Here is a 15,392-nt window from a genome sequence, read left to right as displayed (position 1 = left end):
TTAATGACAATGCCTCGAGTGCTTTTCTATTAAATAAGACACTGGCATTAGGACTAAGTGTATCTATTTTATTGCTATAGTATTAATCATATTATAATTATAATGCTGTATTGATGCTCTATTTATTTATTTAAGAAAAAAAAATTTTTGAGACAAGGTCTGACTCCAGTCACCCAGACTGAAGTGCTGTGGTACAATCATGGCTCACTGCAGCCTTGACTTTCTTTTCCACTTAAGCCTCCCCAGTAGCTGGAACTATAGGTGTGCACCACTACACCTGGCTAATTTTTCCGTATTTTTAGTAGAGATGAGGTTTCACCATATCATCCAGGCTGGTGTCAAGCTCCAGGACCCAACTAATCCTCCTGCCTCAGCCACCCAGAGTGCTGGGATTACAGGCATAAGCCACTGTGCCAGGCTGATACTATATTTATTGATACTGAAAGGGAAAGTATCCTAATATATTACTAGTTAACAGTATTATACAAATGTTGATTTCCTGTTGTTGATATTGTACTAAAGTTATATAAGATGTCACCACTGGGAGAAGCTAGATGAAGAGTTCATGGGACTTTATGTATTATTTTTGCAATACCCTGTGATCCTGTAATTTCACAGATAATATTTCAAATTTAAAAGTTTTTTAAAAAATATTATCTGTAAGCTAATAACTCTAAAATTTGCCTCTTAATTTTAAACTTGTCTTCTGAGTACTGAACTTTGTTTCCAGTTCTTATACAACATCTCCACTTAAATATCTCAAAGATACCTAAAACTTAACATGCCTTGAAACATAGCCCTTTTCCCATAAACCAGTTCCCTCTCAGTCTTTCCCAATAATGGCTACCTAGTTACTTAAACCTGTAATCAAGTAGCAGTAGATTGTCCCTCTTCCCTCATCCCCAGATCCACGTTATCAGAAAATCCTATTAACTCTATTTACAAATATATCTCAACTCTTTAGCTCCACCGGCCTCCCATCATCTCTCAACTTCGGCTATTGTAATAACTTCCTAACCCTGATTCTACTCCATAATCAACCCTTCTCAACTAGAACCATGGCATTCTGTATCTTAGCCCTTTGTTAGTTTCCTTCACAGCACTCATTATCACCTGTAAATATTTTACTTATATGTCTGTTTCATTCATTTTTTTTGGTCTGTCTTCCACATGAGAACATAAGCTCCATGAGGACAGGCACCATTGTACCCCCAGTGTACAGTAAGCACAGTGCCTGAAACAATGTCAACACATAACAAATATATACTGGATAGATGAAGAACTCTATTTTAGTTGTCTATGAAATATGTCACAGTTTATTTCTGCTGATGGGCCACCCTAGTATATAATGAAACCTTGCCCGTTCCAAACACAGTTCTTGTTATTCTAATTGTTGCTCTTCCCTTCTACTTGCTCTTTCTTTAAGAATTCAAAAGTTGGAATTCCATGCTCTATCTTCCATGTACATCCTATAACTTTCCTATTATTCCAGTTATCTTCTTGTATAATCAGTATATTTCCCTAGCTATATTCTTGTATGATATTTCAGAATTTTATCAAATACATTTTGCTAGCTTATTATTTCTCCCTCTAATATTACTATGTTACTACTACATTATGTGCAGGTTCAACATCTTATATTCATTTGCTCACTTAATATTCATAACAACCCTATAAGGTATGTATGTATTCTTATCTCCATTTCAGAGACAAGGAGACAGAGGTATAGTGAAGTGAAATAACTTGCCTAAAGACAGACTGGACGTAAGAGGGCCAGGATTCAAATCCTGGTCTATCCGAGTACAGTGATCATAACCACAAGTTTATACTGTTTCCCTTACTTTGTTTTCTTTCTTTTTTAAAAAATTTTATTACCTAGAGAAGGAGATAGCTGCTAGTTTCTTCATTACACAGCTTCTTTTAAAGAAGAGAAAACTGGACGTTTTAAGAAGGAAGATAGCTTTTCTTAGCAGTGGTAAGTAGGAGAATGAGGATTTAAACCACAGCTGTCTGAATATGAGACCAATACATTTTTATTACCCCAGGGATTCTTAATCAGAGGCTCAGAAGTTCCACAGAAGAACATCAGAGGTCCATGGAATGCTTTACAATTATAAGCAAAATTTTGTGCCTATCTACATAAGTCCAGTTTTCTGGAGAAATGGTCTAAAGATTCTCAAAGAGGTCTTTGACTCCCTAAAAGGTGAAGAACCACCACTATACTGACTGCCTAAGAAAACAAAACATGAGACTCAATACTTCTTAAAACAAATGTGATTCACAATGCACAAGTTCATTTCTTAAAATTCTATTTTCATTCTTACTAATGAAAAGAAACCAATACTCTCCAACTGTTTAGAAAACATTTTGTAAAAGAACCGTTTTAACCCTAATCTTTCCTAGTATGTTTTATACTTTAAACACTAATATATTATTTCATTTAAAATGTGTCTTACATTCTTCAGGCTGAATAGATGAATAACTCCCAAGATTCAATAACTGACTGCTAAATGTTGATTGTAGTACTGTCTCACCAACCCATTGGTCCTCATGAATAACAACATCTAGAGAGAGAAAAAATATTCTGATTTTGCCATAAATTCCTTTACAATGTGGTTAACTTACCAATCACAGCAAAATATTATGCATGCCTCCCATATACCAGGAAACTAGAGATCAAATAGGTTACATAATCTGCCTAAAGGCATGCAATGACAAAACAGCAAATCTGAAATGTCAATCTAGGTAAATTAACAAAATTGTTTCTTTATATTCAAACGATATCAGTATAGAAGACCACTGCTCTATATAAAAAAAGTTTAACAGTTTTTGTTTACATAAGGCAAAAGGTTATCATGTATATTTCTGACAAATTAAAAATAATTTTCTTAGGACCAGAAGGCAAAGTAGTCGTTCCAAAGCAGTAGTGCCTAGGAGAGTAATAATATTCGGTATGGACTGGTCCCTTCTACTATAAATATAACTGAATATAATATAAGGCATTCTTAACACACTTGATTATTTTTCCCTAAATACCATGATAATTATCTTCCATGGAAGTTAAAAGTGAAAGACTTTGGAGGTAGGGAACATTTTCCAATTGGAAAGACAGAGCTGTATATCTAAGACCGATAGAGTAGAATCATGTAGAACTAAACATATCAACAGGTAGAAACAATTGTAGGTACAGCAAAACTTGTGAGCTGTAAAGAGAAAGAGGGGAAGGGAGCTATCTCTAAGGCAGGATCTAATCAGTATATAGTGTCAGAGGTATAAACATATATTAACAATAGCAAAATAATTTAGAGATAATGGGAAAGAAAACCAAGGATGTATAAATTCCAAGTGATTACTTACAGATGTAGATTCCAGACCCTTTCCTCAGCTTCTGAACCTTTTATCTACAAGAGACTAATGAAAATTCCCACCTGGATATTCTATTGGCTCCCCAAACTCAGCAATGTCCAAACCTGCTTTTCCTTTCACAGTGCCCAATTCATTTGTTGACACTATGCTGCTAATCAGGTAAACTAAAATCCCCACCTACCCCTCTGCTGCTTAAATGTGCCCATGCCCTGCCACTACTACTGTTTTACATCACACATTCCTTTCCCTCCCAACAGGTGCTTGTCCCCCCTGCAACTCATTTCTTACAATGCTAATGAGTCATTTATCAGAGCATTAATGAGTTCAGACGAGTGATACATCAGAGCATTAATGAGTTCAGGTGACTTACTGAAAAACAGTGGCTCCCCACTGCCTAGCCAGGAAGAGCTAGTACAGCATTCAAGACTTTTCATGATCCAACATTCAGGATGCATGCTTCAGAAAAAAGGAACAGATGAGAAATTTCAAGGAGAGCGTTCTAAAAGCTAGGACTCTGAAGCCAATGTTGGATTAGTCACATGGTAATCACTAGCAGTGCATGGAGGGGATGGGTAGCCTGCCCTGGCCTCCTGGCTCCTTCCTTCCCTCTCACTGACATGCCCCAGCTCCTAGTTCTTATTCTGTTTGTCCTTTAAACACTGTTGTTTCCCAGTGGTAAGTCCCCTGTCTTCATCTAATTCTAGTCAGTAGTCTCCCTTAGGTAATCCTTATTTTTGGCATCTCTTCATTCTATTGCTAGAAGTATAATAGCAAACTGTCTACTGGGTTGGTATTCAATAAGATCTGGAATACATCTGTTACTTAAAATTTTTCAGTTTCGGCCAGGTGTGGTGGCTCACAGCTGTAATCCCAGAACTTTGGGAGGCCGAGATGGGCGGATCACAAGGTCAGGAGTTCGAGACCAACTCGGCCAACATGGTGAAACCCTGTCTCTACTAAAAATACAAAAATTAGTCAGGCGTGGTGGTGGGCTCCTGTAGTCCCACCTACTCGGGAGGCTGAGGTAGGAGAATCGCTTGAACCTGGGAGGCAGAGGTTGCACTGAGCTGAGATCACACCACTGCACTCCAGCCTGGGCGACAGACCAGGACTTCATCTCAAAAAAAAAAAAAAAAAAAAGAATTTTTCTGTTTGGGGGTATATACCAATAGGTAGTATGAACTATCCAAGCTATCCAAGTAAGTTCACTGCCTCATTAGGACAACAGAAAAGTGTAGATTTTTTTTTTTCCCCACAACGTTTCCATCTGTTCCACACAAAAGAAACTTATTGGCCGGGCGCGGTGGCTCAAGCCTGTAATCCCAGCACTTTGGGAGGCCGAGACGGGCGGATCACGAGGTCAGGAGATTGAGACCATCCTGGCTAACACGGTGAAACCCCGTCTCTACTAAAAAATACAAAAAAAAAAAAACTAGCCGGGCGAGGTGGCGGGCACCTGTAGTCCCAGCTACTCGGGAGGCTGAGGCAGGAGAATAGCCTAAACCCGGGAGGCGGAGCTTGCAGTGAGCTGAGATCCGGTCACTGCACTCCAGCCCGGGCGACAGAGCGAAACTCCGTCTCAAAAAAAAAAAAAAAAAGAAACTTATTCAGAAATCAGTGAACTAGATCATCTTTTTCTTAAAAAGACAAAAAAAAATCAGATTTTTTAAAAAAAGTTCATAGAAATCATTTAAATGTCTTATAATAGGAAAATGATTAAGTAAATTGCATTAAAGCCACTAGAGAGAATGTACCTAGTTGTTAACAACTATAGAGATGTTAGGAAAAAACACAGAGATTGCAGATTGAGTTTACACCTATCTAGGAAAACGGAAAAGGTCCCCGAGAGGTCCCTGGTAACACTAATTGCCTCAGTAAAATGACCATGGTCCAGGGTTCAGCCTCTTTTACAGTCTGGGAAACTTAATTTTGTTAACACTCCAAAACTAGATTTTGGCTCTGCAACATAAGCGTGTACTAAATCAATTAATGAAACAAATCAAAGAAAAAAAAATTTTTTTTTCATTTACAACGAGGGATTAATTGCCCAAAAAAACAGTATTTCAGCTTGTTCTCATGCTGTGGGCAGCTGTACAACTAGAAAGCCAAATCACAAGCAAAGAGGTATTCAGCAAGCACTGAATCAGAACAGAGGGAGTTAGGTGAATTGAATCTCCAATAATATGATCACATATAAATAATAATAGCTAATACTGCCAGTGGGATGTGGCTATGCTAAGCCTGTTCATCACAATCTTGTGTTTACCTCTTTATAAAAGATTGTACTTGACAATCCTATAGGAACACCAAGGTACACTAGCTAAGGTTCTCATTCCTCCTGTAAACTATTTGCTAGGACTATCAATATTGCTTTGAAGTTTTCTTTTTCTAAATACCTCCTCCGTATCACATTCTTTCTTCAGATATTTTATTAAGCTTAATCAACTTCTTCCTGCTCTAATACACCATGTGTCAATTTTGAATCAACAAAGAACATGTAACACAATATTAGATATGTTCGGTGAAAACATATTCTGGTCAGGCACGGTGGCTCACACCTGTAATCCTAGCACTCTGGGAGGCCAAGGTGGGCAAATCACCTGAGGACAGGAGTTTGAAACCAGCCTGGCCAACATGGTGAAACCCCGTCTCTACTAAAGATACAAAAATTAGCCAGGCGTGGTGGCGTGCACCTATAATCCCAGCTACTCGGGAGGCTGAGGCAGGAGAATCACCTGCACCCAGGAGGCAGAGGTTGCAGTGAGCCAAGATTGTGCCACTGCGCTCCAGCCTGGGCGACAGAGCAAGAGTCTGTCTCAAAAAATAAACAAAAAGAAATTAGATATTCTCTCTGGGTGCAGTGGCATGCATACCTGCAGTGGCTACTTGGGAGACTGAGGCAGGAGGCTCACTTGAGCCCAGGAGTTCAAAGTTGTAGCTGATCAGGTGTCTGCACTAAGCTTGCCATCAATATAGTGACCTCCTGGGAGTGGAGGATGACAGGTTCCCTAAGGAGGGGTGAACTGGTCCAGGTTGGAAACAAGGGAATGTTAAAAATACCATGGGCACGGTAGCTCATGCCTGTAATCCTAGCACTTTGGGAGGCTGCGGCAGGAGGATCAATTGAGCCCAGGAGTTGGAGATCAGCCTGGGTAATGCAGTGAGACCCTGTCCCTATTAAACAAACAAACCAAAAAAAAATTAAAAATAACAATTTAAAAATTCTCATGCTGATCAGTAATGGGATTGTGCCCGTGAGTAGCCACTGCACTTGGCAACATAGCAAGACTCTGTCTCTTAAAAATAAATTAATTAAAAATAAATTAAAAATTAAAAAAACAAAATGTTCTTTATGGTTACAACTATACAGTAAGAGTATGAATTCTAGAGTCTAGGAGAAACCATAGCTTTGCCACTTCCTAGATGTATGACATTGGGCAAGTTACTTCTCTGGGCTTCAGCTTCCTCAACTGAAAAATGGGGATAAAAATCAGTACCTTCCTCATATACTTGTTTTAATGAGATATGCACGTAAAGTCTAAAACAGGGTCTCACAAAGTAAGCTCCCAATAAATATGAGCTTCTATGCATGACATATACTCACATGCACACACATTTTAAGGAGAACAGAGAAAATAACTAGAAGGTAACACTCTAGAACTCTACTGGTCGTTATATGAAGTTGGTATAATACCAGTTTTCTCCTTTCGATATTTCCAAGTGTAATTAATATAATTTTAATAATAAAGCAATAGAAATCGATAACTGTTCCCTCAGTAAGAACATAATACGCACAGCATTATTAGACATTAGGTAAAGAAGCAGAGGCTGGGCGCGGTGGCTCACGCCTATAATCCCAGGGCTTTGGGAGGCCGAGGCGGATGGATCACAAGGTCAGGAGATGGAGACCATCCTGGCTAACACGGTGAAATACTCTCTCTACTAAAAAGACACAAAACATTAACCAGGCGTGGTGGCGGGCACCTGTAGTCCCAGCTACTTGGGAGGCTGAGGCAGGAGAATGGCATGAACCCGGGAGGTGGAGCTTGCAGTGAGCTGAGATTGTGCCACTGCACTCCAGCCTGGGTGACAGAGCGAGACTCTATCTAAAAAAAGAAGTGGAAAGGTCCAACTCTGTTGCTGGGACTGGAGTGCAGTGGCCCAATTAAAGCTCACTGCAGCCTCAACCTCCTGGGCTCGAGTAATCCTCCCACGTCAGCCTCCTGAGTAGCTGGGACTGCAGGCACACACAACTTAATTTATTTTATTTTTTGTAGAGATGGGGTCTCACTATGTTGTGAAGGCTGGTCTCAAATTCCTGGCCTCAAGCAATCTTCCTGCCTTAGCCTCCCAAAGTGCTAGGACTACAAGTGTGACCCACTGCACCTGACTAGGGGACGCTTATTAAAGGAGGGGTAAGTGGGGCAGAGCTCAGAAGGACAGAACAGAGACCCAGAAGTGGCAATGGGCAGGAGAGTGGACAGTGGAAAGGAGAACAATGCAGATGCGATAAAGGGATCAATTATGCTGAGCTCAGAAGAGGCAAATGACTACAGAGTCTTCAAAGACTAAGTGGGAGAAAAGCAAAAACAAAACTTAGCTTTATAAAATAAGCTACCACTATACCATAATGACTTCACCTGTGAGTAAAATTATATCTCCAAGAAACACTGTAAATGCCCAAAATGCTGCAGTCCTCCACAGAAAAACTTTCTTCTTAGTTTCTGATTGATCAATTACTGTAACTGTTGCTAAAGGCACTTTAGAGCCAGAATTTGGTCCGAATTTTATGTTTATTTCCTTCACATGGCATAGAGATAGCACCATGACTAAACAATTATACTTCTGGCTTTTAGAATCACAGTTTTTTATTAATGACGTTTTTTTAATACCCTTAAATTCAGACACATTCCTCTGATCCACTTCTACAGCAGAATCTCCTGCATTAGAAATCAACTTCATTTTCTTAGCTACTTGAAGGACTCTAGACAGAGCTTCAGACTGGCCCACCCTATCTTCAGAGGTGCAGCTTCTCTTAGTAGCACTTTTGTGGAAGGTATTTAGCTGGGAACACAGTATTCCTGAGCTACACAACTCAATACGTATCTCATTTGGTGGCAGTTCATCTTTAGAACTGAAAAGTTCTTGAGATCCTGTATTTTCTCCAAGACCTTTATCAGAGTTTATGTGAATGTGGCTATTTTCTGTTTTAGGACAAACAGGACTAAAAAGTTCAAGGGAATATGCTTGGTTTTGTTCACTTTCATATGCATCTGTAAAATCATCAAGCTGAATCGAATTCTCTTCAGGTATTCTTATCTCCCCGTAACTTGCCTTTGGTTCAGTCTCCATGTTTGCATTCCCTTTATTTATAGGACTCCGCCCTTTATCTTTCTTTTGAGCTAAAAAAGCAACCTGGCTGGAGGTAATTATACTGAGAAATTCAGTATCAGTTGATATTTTAAGGTCTGAGACCTTCCTAACTGCTTCTTCAGACTTTGGCTTATATACTGCGTTCGAGGAAAATAATCCCAAACACTGGTTTTGTATTTCATGATATTCTGTCGGCACACCCTCTCTTTGTACCACTTCAGGCCCTATATTAATTTGTTCAGTACTACAAACCAAATCCAACATAGCTGCACACTTATGGCTTAACTGACACAAATTTGTGTTAAAGTTCTGACCACATATATCTGACTGATGTTTAGGCTGTTCATCTATAATTTTATTTTCACTGAGAAGCTTTTGATACTTTTCTTCTTTAGTTAAATGCAGAACTGCGCTTTTAAATCCACGTATTTGCATATCAGAGCTAGTTACATCACTCAGTCTAGAGGAGTGAATCTTCTGGGATTCTATATTCTGTGTTTCAGAAACAGAATGTACAAAGTCATCTTTCACATGAACATGTCCATTCATACAGTTTGTTAAGAAATGACCACTAAGAAGATCTGGAGAACCAATAGATTCCGGGACTTCACAGTTTTCAAGATTGTTGTGCTGTTTTTCATCCTTCCGATATAAAGAATGTTGACTGCATGAAAGCTGAATTTTTTTCCAGGGGTCAGCAACAGACATTAAAGAAGCTGTGTCTTGTGATACTGTCATTTTCAGTGGAGCAACTGGAGCACCCCAAAAAATGTGGACTTGAGATCCTCCACTCATGATTTCTGATAAAAATGAAATATCCAAAATTAATATATTGTCAGCATATTTTTGCATATGGATATTAACTTAATAATGTACCAAAAGAAAATATAACATAATCAACATAGGTGATTTTTTGATATGCCATTTAATTATATAAAATTCATAAATACACAAGACATTATGAAGGAGAAATCAAAATATTCACAAAAATTTTTCACTTAAAGACTCTCTTTAGGCCTGGCGCAGCGGCTCATGCCTGTAATCCCGGCTTTTTGGGAGGCCGAGGTGGGTGGATCACAAGGTCAGGAGATTGAGACAATCCTGGCTAACAGCATGAAACCCTGTCTCTACTAAAAATACAAAAAATTAGCTGGGCGTGGTGGCTCATGCCTGTAGTCCCAGCCACTTGTAGGCTGAGGCAGAAGAATCGCTTGAACCCAGGAGGCAGAAGTTGCAGTGAGCTGAGATTGTGTCACTGCACTCTAGCCTGGGCAACAGAGCAAGACTCCATCTTGGAAAGAAAAAAAAAAAGACTCAAAGAGAGGGAAATAAAGCTAAGTACACTCACATCAAACAGGTAAATAGGTTTTTAGTATGTTTATTTCATTTGAGATGGAGTCTTGCTCTGTTGCCCAGGCTGGAGTGCAGTGTTGCCATCTAGGCTAACTGCAACCTCCGCCTCCTGGGTTCAACCAGTTCTCCTGCTTCAGCCTCCTGATTAGCTGGGATCACAGTCTGCGCCACCATGCCTGCTAATTTTTGTACTTTCAGTAGATACGGGGTTTTACCATGTCGTCCAGGCTGGTCTCAAACTCCTGACCTCAAGTGATCCGCCCTCCTCCGCCTCTCAAAGTGCTGGGATTAGAGGTGTTAGCCACCACGCCTGGCCTGTTTATTTCTTATGTTGTAAAAACTTGCCCCATTTAAATAACAAGTTAGTAAAGAATGGGAAAAGAGGCATTTGTTTAACTATATTACAGTCATCTTTAAATTACTCATTTTTGGGCAGAGCACAGTGGTCCATGCCTGTAATCACAGCACTTTGGGAGGCCGAGGGGGTGGATCACTTGAGGTCAGAAGTTCAAGACCAGGCAGTCCAAGATGGTGAAACCCCATCTCTACTAAAAATACAAAAATTGGCCAGGTGTGATGGCCCATGCCTATAGCCTCAGCTACTCGGGAGTCTGAGGCAAGAGAATCGCTTGAACCCAGGAGGAGGAAGTTGCAGTGAGCCAAGATCTTGCCACTGCACTCCAGCCTGCGTGACAAAGCAAGACTCCATCTAAAAAAAAAAAAAAATTACTCATTTTTGGCCAGCCATGGTGACTCACACCTGTAATCCCAGCACTTTGGGAGGCTGAGGTGGGAGGATCGCTTGAGATCAGGAGTTCGAGGCCAGCTTGGCCAACATAATAAGACCCCCATCTCTACAAAAAAATTTAAAAACTAAAAAATTTCTTAAAATTAGCTGGACATAGTGGTAAAAGCCTATAGTCCCAGTTACTAGGGAGGCTGAGGTGGGAGGATTACTTGAGCCTGAGAGTCGGATATTGCAGTGAGCCATGATCACACCACTGCACTTCAGTCTGAGTGACAGAGTGAGACCCTCTCTTTAATTAATCAATTAATTTAGAGACAGAGTTTTGTTCTTGCTGCCCAGTCTGGAGTGCAATGAAGTGATCTCTGCCCACTGCAACCTCCCGCTACCCAGGTTCAAGCGATTTTCCCGTCTCAGCCTCCCGAGTAGCTGGGATTATAGCCGCCCACCACCACGCCCAGCTAATTTTAGTTTTTTTAGTAGAGATGGGAGTGTCACCATTTTTGGCCAGGCTGGTCTCGAACTCCTGACCTCAAGTGATCCACCTGCCTTGGCCTCCCAAAGTGTTGGGATTACGGGCATGAGCCACCGTGCCTGACGAGACCCTCTCTTTAAAAAAATATTAAGAATCACTATTATTGCTATAACTACATATTCCAACCTCATTTAATCCTCACAGAAAGAATAACCTTCATAAGGAATAACTGGTATATTAGCTGTTCTATTGCATGTCATTATTAGACATACCATTGGGGCCCTAATTTAGCACAGCAAAAGCCTTCAAGTTCAAAATACATTAATATATCAAACCCAAGTGGAAGGAGAAATATATTATCTTGAAATGTTGGTTGGGGCCAGGCATGGTGGCTCACGCCTGTAATCCCAGCACTTTGGGAGGCTGAAGTGGGCGGATCACCTGAGGTCAGGAGTTCAAGACCAGCCTGGCTAACATGTGAAACCTCATCTCTACTGAAAATACAAAAATTACCAGGGTGTGATGGCACGAGCCTGTAGTCTCAGCTACTAGGGAGGCTGAGGCAGGAGAATCGCTTGAACCCAGGAGGCTGCAGTGAGCCAAGATCGTGCCACTGCACTCCAGCACTCTAGCCTGGGTGACAGAGTGAGACTCTGCCTCAAAAAAAAAAAAAAAAAAAAAAAAGTTGGTGGGAATAGATATATGCAAATCAAATGCATAACATTATCATGATAATGAACTCTCCTCCATCAGATCTTTGGCTTTCTTCTCCAACGGTTTCTTCCCTTTAGCTTCATTTTATTTTATTTTTATTTTATTCTATATTTTATTTTATTTTATTACTTTATTTTATATTTTTTGAGTTAGGGTCTCGCTTTGTCACCCAGGCTAGAGTGCAATGTGCAATCATGGTTCACTGCAGCCTCAAGCTCCTGGGCTCAAGCTATCTATCATCCAGCCACAGCATCCCAAATAGCTGGGACTACAGGCACATACTGTCACATTCAGCTACAAACTTTTAAAAATAAAACCAAAACACCCCCACCAACTTGTTTGTTGTTTCTTACATCTCATTTCTCCTTTCTTCTACCACTTCTCACCAACCATTTTGCTATAGAAGTTTTCACTATGGAAACCAATGACCTTCTAAAAGCCAAATCCAAAGGTCAGTTTTCTATACTTTTACTACCATTAGAAACTGTTTATCAATCCCTCTTGCCTGAAACATTCTGCTTTTTTGACTCTGTGAGACCACCATATTGGAATTCTTTTGTACTTAAGACAGATACGTATCGGATTATTCCTTCAATCACTCACGTAACACACACACAACACTACATGCTGGGCATTATGCTAGGCCCTGGGAATTCAAAACAATAATAGAGAGCTTTAAGGAGCTTAATTTCTGATAGGAAAAACAAACTGACAATCATAAAAAGTGATAGGAGGCCAGGAGCCTTGGCTCATGCCTGTAACCTCAGGACTTTGGGAGGTTGAAGCAGGTGGACCACCTGAGGTCAGGAGTTCAAGACCAGCCTAGGCAATATGGTAAAACCCTGTCTCTACTAAAAATACAAAAATTAGCCAGGTGTGGTGGCATATGCCTGTACTCCCAGCTACTCAGGAGGCTGAGGCACAAGAATCGCTTGAACCCAGGAGGTAGAAGTTGCAGTGAGCTGAGATCACACCACTGCACTCCAGCCTGGGTAACTCTGTCTCAAAAAATAAAAGAAACAAACAAAAAAGTGATAGGAGCTACTATAGGATCAAAAGGAAGGGACAGCATCTCTAGAACAGAGAGGCCTGGGACAACTCAACCAATGTGGAACTGCCCATTATTTGCATTTTTCGTAGGCTCTTAGGATTACAGTTAATCACAAAATTTTGGAACTGAATTTTATTAATGTTCAGAAAAAAAGTCACATAATAAAGCCCCCGAGTCATTCCCCACCCCAAAATAGGGCCCAGGAAAGCTGCCCTAATTGCCTTACACAAGGGACAGGCCCTGTTATTGGTAATCTTCAAAATGTTTATAAGGCGTATATGACATTTACTGCTTCTGTGTCCTCACTTAATATTTTCTCCTGACTTTCATTTCCTATCTCTGATAAGACAATAATGAAGTCCAAATTGCCAAATAAGAACTCGCAGTGCTTCACCATTGCAGTTGTAAAACTCTCTCCTTAGTTTCTAGAACATTACTCTTTCCTAAGCAGTTCTTCTACCTCTCCAATTTTTCTCTCTTCCTCCTTGGGCCACCTCTTTCCATTCCACACACTTCTAGAGAGTTTCATCCAATCCCACTCATATAACTACCATATATCCAACTGTGCTTTACAAATCTATACTGAGCCAATCTCTCTCCCAAACTTCAGACTTATATTTCTAGCATTACTATATTTGACAGGATCACAGTAGAATCAAAGGCAAGATTCAAAGCCCTACTTGCCTTCTAGGCAGGGGAAGATAGTAGAGCATAAAGGGGTGACATGAAGCAGTCCTGAGGGTTCACAGGATCTCCCAGGGCAAGAAATATCTGAGATGAATGCGAGTTCCATAAAGCACAAGGTTTTGCTTTGTTTTGTTTTTTGAGACGGAGTCTCGCTCTTGTTGCCCAGGCTGGAGTGCAATGGCACAATCTCAGCTCACCACAACTTCTGCCTCCTGGGTTCAAGCGATTCTCCTGCCTCAGCCTCCCAAGTAACTGAGATTGTAGGTATGCACCACCATGCCCAGCTAATTTTGTGTTTTTAGTAGAGATGGGGTTTCTCCATGTAAGTCAGGCTGGTCTCGAACTCCCAACCTCAGGTGATCCGCCCACCTCGGCCTCCCAAAGTGCTGGGATTAGAGGCATGAGCCACTGTGCCTGGCAGTACAAGGTTATTATATATAACTGTTATTTCAGTGTACCTTTACTTATTTGTCTAAATCAGGGGTGTCAAATCTTTTGGCTTCCCTGGGCCACAGTGGAAGAAGAATTGTCTTGGGCCACATATAAAATACAGTTAACACTAATGACAGCTAATGAGCTAAAAAAAAAAAAAAATGTCGCAGGCTGGGCACAGTGGTTCACGCTCGTAATCCCAGCACTTTGGGAGGCCGAGGTAGGCAGATCACTCGAGGTCAGAAGTTTGAAACCAGCCTGGTCAACATGGTAAAACCCCATCTCTACTAAAAATACAAAAATTAGCTAGGAGTGGTGGCGCTCACCTGTAATCCCAGCTACTCCAGAGGCTGAGGCAGAAGAATCGCTTGAACCCAGGAGGTGGTGGTTGCAGTGAGCCAAGATCGGGCCACTGCACTCCAGCCTGGACAACAGAGCGAGACTCTGTCTCAAAAATATCTCAAAAAAACTCATAATGTTTTAAGAAAGTTTACAAACTCATGTTGGGTTGCATTTAAAGCCATCCTGGACCGCATGCAGCCCCACGGGCTGTGGGTTGAACAAGCTTGGTCTAAACAAATACCCTTGTAAGTGTGGAACTGTTACTCTACCTTCCCCCCGCCTCCAAAAAAAAAAAAAAAACTTGACTAGAAAGTGGCCCTACTAATTCAAAAAATAGTGAATTTTTTAAAAGTGTTTATACCAAAGGCTACTGCTACTAAATACTCCAATTTATAGGAGTTGTGAGTATGTGAGTAGGAGGATGAAGACTGGTAAGGACAGGGGAAAACAAAATATTTATGACAGCCAAATTATATAGACAGAAAAGTTATGGACAACTGATTAATTTCAATGATTCTAGGATATGTTTTAGGTGTACTCAGAGGGTTAAAGCTCATTAAGATATCAGAGGAAACTTGCAAGTACATATCCATTACCGCAGTTAATAATTATACAATTTCTCAATCTGCAGAAGGCCGCTTCAGTCAGAAAGACCAATACAACCATAATCCTTTATCTTTAGAGTGGTCAGAGTCTGATGAATGGGTCAAAGATTTCTAAAACAGGATGAACTGTATCAGCAGGTTTTGTCTTTGCAGAACACTGCAACTAAAAAAAATGCTTATTATGAGAGTGCTTTTTCCCTCTTATTACCAGGGAGGGAAAAAACTCCCTGCAGTAATGCCTTTTCATGT

At 40.5% G+C, this 15,392-nt stretch overlaps 1 protein-coding gene across 10 annotated transcripts in view; it reads right to left on the bottom strand.

Annotated features, from left to right (window-relative positions):
* The window catches only part of SHLD2 (shieldin complex subunit 2), an 86,690-nt gene that overhangs the window by 21,229 nt on the left and 50,069 nt on the right, over window positions 1–15,392 (bottom strand). For 7 of the 10 annotated variants that reach the window (XR_002734518.1, XM_023226055.1, XM_023226054.1 and 4 more), the window contains 2 exons: window positions 8,007–9,539; window positions 2,457–2,564 (listed from right to left, as the gene is read on the bottom strand). Coding sequence is in view for 9 of the 10 variants with exons in the window: in XM_023226056.1 (XP_023081824.1) it covers window positions 2,457–2,564; window positions 8,007–9,539 (1,641 nt within the window). In the remaining variant the exon portion in view is untranslated. Of the gene's footprint in view, window positions 1–2,456; window positions 2,565–3,736; window positions 3,823–8,006; window positions 9,540–15,392 lie in introns of those variants that run through there. The other 3 variants (XM_023226061.1, XM_023226059.1, XM_023226060.1) reach the window with 3 other exon arrangements.

This window comes from Piliocolobus tephrosceles, chromosome 9 (genome assembly GCF_002776525.5).
Source record: "Piliocolobus tephrosceles isolate RC106 chromosome 9, ASM277652v3, whole genome shotgun sequence".
In the NCBI taxonomy this organism is placed as follows: Eukaryota; Metazoa; Chordata; class Mammalia; order Primates; family Cercopithecidae; genus Piliocolobus; species Piliocolobus tephrosceles.
The sequence above is the reverse complement of the archived record's forward strand: the minus strand, read 5'-3'. Positions and strand labels throughout refer to the sequence as shown.